Source organism: Coffea arabica, chromosome 7e, assembly GCF_036785885.1.
Source record: "Coffea arabica cultivar ET-39 chromosome 7e, Coffea Arabica ET-39 HiFi, whole genome shotgun sequence".
Lineage (NCBI taxonomy): Eukaryota > Viridiplantae > Streptophyta > Magnoliopsida > Gentianales > Rubiaceae > Coffea > Coffea arabica.
The window spans coordinates 45,714,321-45,724,327 of NC_092323.1; the positions used below are offsets into that span (position 1 = coordinate 45,714,321).

At 40.4% G+C, this 10,007-nt stretch overlaps 1 protein-coding gene across 1 annotated transcript; it reads right to left on the minus strand.

The window, feature by feature from the left end:
- Positions 1 to 864: 864 nt before the first annotated feature.
- LOC113700352 (uncharacterized) lies at positions 865 to 9,736 on the minus strand. The gene is made up of 2 exons (XM_027220781.2): positions 8,869 to 9,736; positions 865 to 3,496 (listed from the first exon to the last, which is right to left on the minus strand). The coding sequence occupies exon 2, from the start codon at positions 3,422 to 3,424 to the stop codon at positions 1,601 to 1,603; it is 1,824 nt and encodes a 607-aa protein (XP_027076582.2). The 5' UTR covers positions 3,425 to 3,496; positions 8,869 to 9,736; the 3' UTR covers positions 865 to 1,600.
- Positions 9,737 to 10,007: the final 271 nt, after the last annotated feature.

Genomic DNA, 10,007 nt, shown 5'->3' on the forward strand with positions numbered 1-10,007 from the left:
AAGGAGGAATCTCAAATGAACCGAATCACCAGCTCTCTAATTCAACCTCACTTTTTCTCATGAAACTCTACCTTAGCGCCCCTTTAGGTTTTCACTAAGGCCATTCCCACTTTTTTCATTCTTTTTGCTTACTTTTTCTTTCTTTCTTTTCTCTTCTTCTTCTCTTTTCCTTTTCTTTTCACAGGTCCCCTTTTCGGATTTTCACCTGATGAACAAATCCTGCCAATAGCTTTTACCAACTCAAAAAATGTGTTTTAAGAAATAATGGCATCAGTGCGACAACCCCTTCCCTTACAATATGAGTGAAGGCGTATTGACATCATTTGCCATGTGACTTAGAAAATTTCCTTAAAAAAGGTAATGCCAAGAACGGAAGCCAGGACTTTTTGGCTTTTGTAATGGGGTCTGGTGAGGTGCTAGGAAAGGTTAAGGCTTGAAGACAGACTTCAAAAAGTAGTTCAAAAGATCTGAGATCGCATTTTCGTGTTAACCCTATTTTAGGGTTAAACCAAAACTTGCCCCAGTCTATTTTCAACTGAGATTCTCTTTCTTTCACTTTCTTTTCTCTTTTTTCTTTCACCCATCTTTCAAAATTTTGAAAATTTGCCCAGTTTATTTTTAACTGAGGCATTCTTTTGTTCATTTCCTTTTCTTTCGACTTTCTTTCAAAAGTTGAATTTACCCCAATGTGGGGTTTTCTCTCTTTTCCTTTCCTTTCAAACTAAATTTGCCCCAGTGTGGGGTTTGCGATTCTCAGAGGTTGTCAAATGAAATGATCTATTCTCCAGGCTCAAAAGGGATAACTAGGGATATAATGTCTTAATGGGAAAAGAAAAGGGCCTGACTCTCATTCCATTCTTCACATTAACTCTAAAAGAAAACTTTCATTTATCAGATGAAAATTTCTTACACATCTCCGAGTTGATTGATTGAGGGAACAAGTGCTCCACCAGGCGATACCCTTTTGATGATAAGAGCACCATACCCATTTGCGGCAAACTCTCCTTTTGGCTTCATTTTGTACTGACGAAACTCACCTTAATGCTTTGTCTTCTCGCCTGAATGATCCTGATTTGTCCCTTTAAGAGTAATCACGGACCAATCCTTTCGATCATATTGACCATGATGGACAGTGTTTAACTGCTTCTTATTTCTAATCTCGATCCTGATTCTGCTTGAACTTCTTCTTTTTTTTTTTCAGTCAGGCTTCTTTGAAACATTTTCGAATGTCTCTTCCCCTACTCCTTTCATTTGGAAATTCAAATTCACATTCGTGAGATCGCTGCCATCAAATTTCTGAACAGTGATATCCAAAGGGTCAGACGATTTTATTCTGGGCCATCTGAAAAGAATGTGTAAGTCACAATATATAAAACTGTACATTTTATTGAATTTCCAGACAAAACCAAACTTATGAAACGTGTCTTTGGCAGTCACTTGATTGAAAACTATTTACAAAAAACAAAAAAAAAAAACATAGTTAAACAAAAGACACATGTATGAACGATTTTCATTGGTTTTAACCAAAACAACTCCCCAAATTTATCGAAATTCCCTTCAAGGGAGAGGAATCTCACTAATTCAGCCCATTCCAGGATTCTCAAATTTCTTCATTGGGGTTGGATGCCTCAAAGGCGTCCTTGTGTTCGGGAAAGGGATTTGTACTTATGCTCTGTCCCTGTTCACCCTTTTTCCTTAGCACTATTTCTCCGAATTCGATCATATCCTGGATTTCATGTTTCAATGCCCGACAATCATTGGTGGAATGCCCGGGAGCTCCAGAATGATAAGCGCAGACCGCTTGAGGGTCATAGTCAGAAGGAAAGCGATTGGAATAGATTTTAGGAGGTATAACACCAATTTTCCCAACAGCTTTTAATTGCTCATATAATTGGTCAACAGGCCGACCTAGATTGGTGAAGGTTCGGTTTGATGTTGAATTTTGGGTGTCACTGATTTGTTGGTAGTAGTAATTTGGGCTAGGGGGTGGAATAGGTCTTGGGTTAAAAGGAGGGCGAGGTCTAGTTTGGAGACTTGGTTGAGGATTTTGAAAGGGTGGTGTGAGTACATTTGGATAATTTGGTCGAGGTCGAGAATGGTTAATAGTAGTATGATGGATAGGACGGAAGTTTGGATAGCATGGATAGGGTGATGAATAAGCAAGGCGGTTTGAAAATCTAGGTCTGGCCGAGGGGCCCTGATTCCCAACAAAAGCAGTTTCCTCTTCTTTTCCCTTAGATTGGGATTTTTTCCCACTGACATTCTGGCCTTGCAGAGCCTCTAGTTGCATCTTCAATGTTGACACATTAATAATTTTTCCGGCCTTCACAAACTCATCAAATTCTTCCAATTTATTGACAATTTCGGCAAAGGAACACCCGGTCATTCGAAAAATTTCCTCAAAGTAAGGCGGGTCATGAGCTTTGATGAACGTGCGAACAATCTCGTTTTCAGTCATAGGAGGCTCCACCTTGGCGGCCAATTTCCTCCATCTCTTCGCGTACGTCTTGTGGTCCTCAGATGGTTTTCTTTTAGTCCCCTCAAGTGTGGCCCTCGTTGGAGCGAGCTCGCAATTGTATTCGTATTGCCTCATAAAAGCAGTTGACAAATCCATCCAAGATCTCATATCCTCAGGCTTCAAATTGGAATACCAATCCAACGCGTCACCTTCTAAGCTTTCAGGAAACAAACGAACTGGTAGATTCTCGTCATCTATTGGCTTACCCAACTTGTTGGCAAACATTCGGAGGTGCGTCTTGGGGTTGCCCGTTCCATCATACTTGCTAAACTTGGGGGTTTTGAAACCCATGGGCAATTGCATATCCGGAAATAGGCACAGCTCGTTGTAGTCCAACCCTCCTTGTTTGTTCAAGCCTTGGCTTTTCCTTATGAAATCCTCAAACCGATCCAATCGCTTTAGCAAATTCTTATCCACTGGTGCGGATGACTCCCCGGCTTCAATTTTCCCTTGAGCAGCGGTATCTAGGGTGAACGGCTCAGCGGTGGGGTAATAATAAGGTCCCCGTGGCTCGAATGCCATGCTCATAGTAATTGGCGGATAATTTTGGGGAATTTGGACATGAGGAGGGTTTGTTTGGATGTGAGGTACATGAGCAGGTTGCGGGCCATGAGTGGAATAAGTAAAGGCTTCCTCAGGTGGGTTTATGACTTGTGAAGTAACAAAGGTTTGAGTATAAGGTAAAAATATGGGTTGAGGTCCAGATTGGCCAGGAGGTAAGGGCTCATGTTGTTCATCGCTAGCACCACTAGCTACCAATTGATCGATTACGCGCCGTTGGGCCATCATTTCAACGCTCAGCTCATTAAATCGGTTTAGAACTTCGCTCAGTTGAGCTCCCATACTTGCCAAGTCAGTCGGTGATGTGGTGGCGGGCCTATCAGACGATTCTGGATGGGTACTCATGTTTACACTATCTCTTGAAGCTCAGCTACGCGATCGGGTGATAATGGGGCTTTTCGGGTAGCTATATACTACCTGAGAATGTAGGAAAACCCTTATTAAATGTCCTTCTTGATTGACTGTTGTCAAAAAGAAAAGAAAAAGGAAACGAAAAGGACAGGAGTTAGTAAAAATTAAAATAATTGGGATGCATGTCCTATGGGGGAACCCTTTTTGTGCCAAGGGTAGGCCTAGCATGAAAATGTAATCCTCCAGAGCAGGCACTATACAATACCTGATGGATCCAATCAGCTTATGGAGTGAAAAATAATTTTGAAAGAATTTGGTCAATTAGGGTGACGAGAGATATTTATCAAAATGAGGTCAACGTCCGAATGGATGGATCACTTTTGATCGGTACAAAAATTTGCAAAAACGCACGGGTTTGACCTTGACGAACTTCCTATCGAAAAGATTGGAATTCGTTGATAAAATTTCTCAGCGAATTACGGGTCAAAACCCTAATTGATCAAGTGGTTAGATGCAATGGACGGTTTTCTTCAAAATTGACTAGATTTTCCAATTTGGAATTTGACAATGAAACCCTAATAGGGCAAATGGGTTGAATGAAATTTAAAATCGACCGAATTACCCTAAAAAGGGGAACAAGTCAAATGAATTGAATGAAATTTATCCAAAATTAATCAGATCACCCTAAAAAGGGTAAATTGATCAAATAGATTGAACGATACTTGTTTTATTCAAAATCGGCTCGGTTGCCCTGAAAATGGGTAAATTGGTCAAATGAATGAAATTGAATTAGGGATTTATTCAAAAATCGGCCGAATGACCCTAAAAAGGGTAAATTGGTCAAATGAATTGACGATTTATTGAAAATCGACCAGGTAACCCTAAAAGGGTAAACTGGTCAAACGAATTGACGATTTATTGAAAATCGACCGGATGACCCTAAAAAGGGTAAATTGACCAAATAAATGGACGATTTATTCAAAATCGACCGGATGACCCTAAAAAGGGTAAATTGGTCAAATGACCCTAAAAAGGGTAAATTGGTCAAATGAATGGTTTATTCAAAATTGATTATGAATTGGCAAAATGGATCGATTGAATCATCCGGCCATTAGTGATTTCAGAAAATTAGTTTATGAACCTTCTAAAATCAAGATTTGGCCTCCATATTTATCATCTCAACCATGAGAAATCACTTGTGAATTTTCTTCGAATTAATGTCCTTCACGCAAGGGATTTTTACCAATTTTTGATAAAATGACCAAAAAGTGATTATTAGATGCTCATATTCCAAAGATCACTCTATGAAAATAATCGGATCCTACCTTACCTTGTGCACTACCCCTTTGGATGGTACAAAATGTAAACGTGCAAGTCTCACTGGATTAAATATCCGAGACACGAGGTGGCTTATTCCTAAACACGGGATTCCCTATGTGGCATTCCCTTTCTATGGTTTATGCATGATGCCAGTTTATTAAAGCTATGTAAATATGCAATTTAAATTAAACGTGAACTAAGGAACCCTTTATCTGCCAGGGTAAGCCTAAAGTGACATGGCATTATTAATTTATGAACAAAGAATATCACAATTTTCAAGCATGCAATAACCTATCTACAAGGGTAGGTCCTAAAAGAGGATCGTGCCAGACCTCTTATTTCCTAACGTTTGTGAATGCAAAAGACAAAAGACAAGGAAACGTGAGTTCAACACATAACACATAACACATTTGGACAATTAGATAATATAAAAAGCAACAGAGACAGATAAGGAAAAAGGGGTGGGACCCCTCCCCTCGTGAATAGTGTTTCCTAATTTAGGGTAAGGCCGATTCTACCCTAGGCAATGCTAATATGGATGCATGAGGCTGGGGTTCGCTAATGCATCTAGACTTGATGAGCTCAGGTCCCCGAGCCTTCAGACTTAGAAACCAAGGGTCATCAATCCCAAGGTTCTTTATCGGTGGCTCGAGCGATTCCTCAAACACCGCTACGCACACATCGTGTCACGGCTACGTGTTTGAGTGAATCTATCAAAACCTCAATCTTCGACCAAAAGCTAAAGGCTATCAACCAATAGCTTTAAGTGGAAGATTGAGTGACCCATTGGAACATGCTACACACACATCGTGTCGTGATCACATGTCCAAGTGAGTCACCTAATCCTAATAGGGTGGAGTGGCGTGGCAAGCCACTAAAAGAAAAATAAAGGGATAAAAGAAGTAAAGCGTATGCTCGTATGTTAGTGCTCGTTCGGAGGGGAAGGGTCAAGAACCAACGCGAGGCTCTAGGGTGACCCATACCTCCCAAAATGCAATGCAAGCGCGAGATAACAAGTAAACATTCATTCAAACATACATTCGTGAGTCGAGGGATTGGTTTGATTACGTACATAAGACAAAAGGTCCTAAAAATGAAAAATGCAATCTAATATCCACATGCAATGCATAAAAAGGGTAGAAAAAGGAAACGAATGGCTAAGTCAAATGCTTGGACCCACTTAGGAAGTCCCCAGTGGAGTCGCCAACTGTCGCGCCCCACTTTTCGAATGAATTGTGTGGTGTGTGAAGTGTGGTGTGAACGTGTGCAAAATGAAAAGTAAATAGGCCATGGGACTTTGGAAAGCGACGATTTGGCCAAATGAAAATTTAAAAAGGGTTTTTTAAATATGAAAACGGAGTCGCCACTTGGTATAGATTTGGGGTGTACCAAGTCACCCAAAAAGTGTTTTTAAAGACAAAGTAGTAAAACCCTTTTTAAAACGACTCCTAGTCCACGTAAGCCAAAAAAAAAGGTTCGGGGGTCACGTTTGACAAAGGGGAAGGCAAGGATAAAAATCCAAGGCACCCCTTTGACCTAGCCAAGGCTAGTTGCGCGACTTAACCTTACCTTTCCTAATTTTCTACCCAATATATGTTCGCACGTTGGATATGACTATATGAATGCAAAACGGAAAGAAAAATGCAATCCTAAATTCTACGATGTCTCTCGTGAGGCTTTTGGTCCCAAACCACATGAATTGTGGCGGCCAACAAAGGAAAACCCCATAGAGGTCGATTAATGCAAATGAGACCCAAATGTGCAAGTGTGGAAGTGTATGAAAAGGTGCACGTGTGCAATTGTATGAAAATTCCAAGTGTTTGTGTGCAAGTGTATGAAATATAGTGATAAGTACATATAGGTGTAATTAAATGCAATTTTGTGAAGTAGAAATCAAAATGAACAATAAGGAAAGGAAAATGTGAATTGAAAAGAATGAGTGAGTGATAAATGAGAATGAATGAACCTAAGGGAATGCATCAGGTCGGGTATGGGAGTGACTCCTAACTTGTCGACTTCGATTTTTCCTTTGATTAGAAGGCAAAACTAGCGTGCTAAGGCTATCGAGTAGCCACACTCGCTCGTTTCCCTTATCAGAAGGGGACCCTCAAGCAAATGGACCCTACAACTATCATGATATGCAAAAATCCTAAAATGAAGGGAAAGGGGGTTCGAGGAGCATGCCAAGTGATAAAACTAAGAAAAATGCATGATATGTGGTGAAAAAGCAAATGATATGCTAATGAGGGGAAATCCCTAAGGGTCTAGCGTTGGACTAGCCCATTCTATGAATTCCGACCAGCGTTGGACTAGCGGAAACGTACATTCATCCATTCCATTCATTCATGGCCATGAAAGCAAGTAGACATGCCAAAATACTCGTAAACACATAGCACATAGCATTTAGCATGCTCGACTAGATGCAAGAGCCTAGTAAAGCAATTAAACATGTAGCAACAAAAACAAGCAAGCAAGGGGAAGGGAAATGGACCAGATGCTCTCCGAGCCCTATCTATTACAAGCCAAGAGGTGTACACATACCCCATAAAAGCATAAAGGGGAAGGGGAAATGGACCAGATGCTCTCCGAGCCCTATCTATTACAAGCCAAGAGGTGTACACATACCCCATAAAAACTTAAATAAAAGTAAAAGTAAGTAAACGCATGCAAGGAGGTAAGGAAAGCGAAGTAGACAGGCATATTCACATAACACGTAGGAGCACATAGGGTCAAATGAAGTGCAAGTGAGGGATAGAGTGTACCTCCCTTGAAAGTGGGGCCCAATGAAGTGAAATCACTTATTTATCCTCCAAAATAAAAGAAATGGTCAAGGTACCAATTTATTTAAAAAAATGAAAGAAAATGTGCAAAACCAAGCTCACTTGGTCATGAAGTTCACAAATTCATGCATGAAGTACTACCTAAGCAAAATGAAAGCAAACGAGCAATCGAATTGCAAAGTTGAGGCTCCAAGGACTCAATTGCGAACACTAACCAAGCATTCAAGCCTAATCAAACCCTTTTAGGAGCTTCAAGGGTCTAGGGACAAAGAAAAGGGCAAGTAATGGTTCAAATGCAAGTATCTTAGGACCTAATTGCAAGAACATGGAATGTAATTGGGCCATCATGCATTGCTGCAAAAATACAAGGGATCCAATTGATTAAATTTCCAAAGTTTTTGGGCCTTAGTGGCTTAAGGGGAGACTTGGGGCTCAAAGTGCAAGTTTTGGGAACTTTTTCATGCAACCCATGCAAGCTACGTGAGAAACATGCTGCAGCAAAATTTTACAAATTGATGAAGCTATATGCGGAACTTTGCTACATAATCTTTAAACACATGGTTCAGCAATTTCAGCACAGCAGATTCATACACACAGCTTTGCAATTACTCCAATTAAGAAAATGCAAATAATTGGCAGAAATTCATGCACTACTGCAATATTTCCTTTTACTACAAAAATTGCAGCTTCAAAACGCTGTCTTAAGCACCAGCAAAACAGCAAGACAACCTTCGGATTCTTCTAACATGGACCACCAAGAATTAGCATCAAACGGATAAGATGAATTACTTCACATCAGCCAACAAAATTGCCAAGACAGGGGCGTGCGAAACCAGAACCTCAATCATCCCAAAAAAAAATCAGTTCTGTCTAACCGCTGCAACAACCAGAAGCTACGAGCTTGTTGCTCGTTGCAGCAGATTTCCGTGCACACATCCCAGCCGAACACAGCTTGAAACCCAACAAAAAGCTCACCAAATGTGCTTCCCGCATCACCAAGAAAACCAGAATAAAAAACATGCAAAGTTGGAAAATTTCTGCGGCTTCACAATTCAACCAAAACAGATTCATGCGAAGTAATGAAATGAATGCTTAGTGATTTGTCTACTCAAACTTCCCAATGTCACGACCTCCAACCCGGGTTATTAACACTCCAAACAATCATCTGTTCCCCCAATCAGGCATACAACTAATCACAACCACCAAAATCAGTGCAACAGAAAGATGAACGTGGGTATTAAATGTTGGCAACAGCAAAAGCAACCTAAAACCCGCATCTAACTAGCTTAAATCCCTACACTATTATGTAAAATGAACAAAAGGAGAGACTACAGTTACCTGAGGAAGATTTCATGGCCAGTTGAACGTGAAATGTTGTCGAGGGGATGCACACTGATTGCAGAAACGGGATTAATAATGCCGCCGCAGAACTTCGGCACAGATGGAGTCATCACTTTGGCTCCAGATTTGGCTATCTTTCTGTGGTTTCCCCTTCAAGATTTCTGAATGGAAAACACTCCCATTACGCTGTAGATGTTCCAGATTGTCTAAATCTACAATAAGGGGCCAAATCCATAGAGAAAATTGCCTCCAAAGATAACAGAAAGTCAGCGTGGATAGCAGATTTTCTGGAAAATTTCCTCTTCTGGCCGCCGCTCTTTTCCCTCACCTTTCTCAGTTTTTCTTTCCTAACTCTCTCGGCTCTCTTCCCAGTTCTCTTTTTGTTTCTTGCTCAAAACCCAGCCGCCCCTCTCTTGCTCTCTTTTCTCTCTTCGAAACCTATCTCCCAAATCCTCCCCCTGGCTGCGGTTACTGCCCAAATGCCGAACACCTTCACCGACACCGTTAACTCTCAAAACTCTCCTGGTTTTTCTTTTGCTTTTTCCCTTTTCTCTTTCTAGATTTCTGGCTGTCAATCTCTAGCTCAGCTCTCCTTTCGTTTCTTGCCCAAACCCTTGCTCAGTTTTCTGTTTGCCTGTCGATGCCCCCCCCAAAAAACTCCCTCTTGCGGCTGATGTTTTCTTTTTTTTATATGAAACTCCAAGGCCCTTAAACCCTCCACTGAATGGTCAGGATGAAGGCCAGCCTCTGCCTTCATCCTGCCCTTCAATGGCACGTACGAAGTTAGCCCTTTGCAAGCTGCCAAAAATGCAGCTTGCAGGCCACGATCCCTTTTTTTTTTTTTTTTTTTTTTTTTCAAGAAAACTAATACAACTTGATAATTACAGAAATGATAAAATAAATAATAACAAAATTACACAAACCAGGTAATAATAATTATAACAAAACAAAAATAATTTTAAACAAAACACTAAGCAAAAATGGCCATTTTTTAATTTTCAATTTTTCTCTTTTCATCATTTTCTTTCTCTCAAAATAACTTAATAAAAATAACTAAAGTGCCCAAAGATTGAATTTAAAGAAATAAACATATTTTGGTGAACAATTTTTCCTTTTTCCTTTTTCCTCTTTTTTTC

Bases quoted from the DNA above. Each gene is read 5' to 3' on its own strand.
- LOC113700352 (XM_027220781.2), bottom strand. From the start codon at position 3,424: ATGAGTACCCATCCAGAATCGTCTGATAGGCCCGCCACCACATCACCG.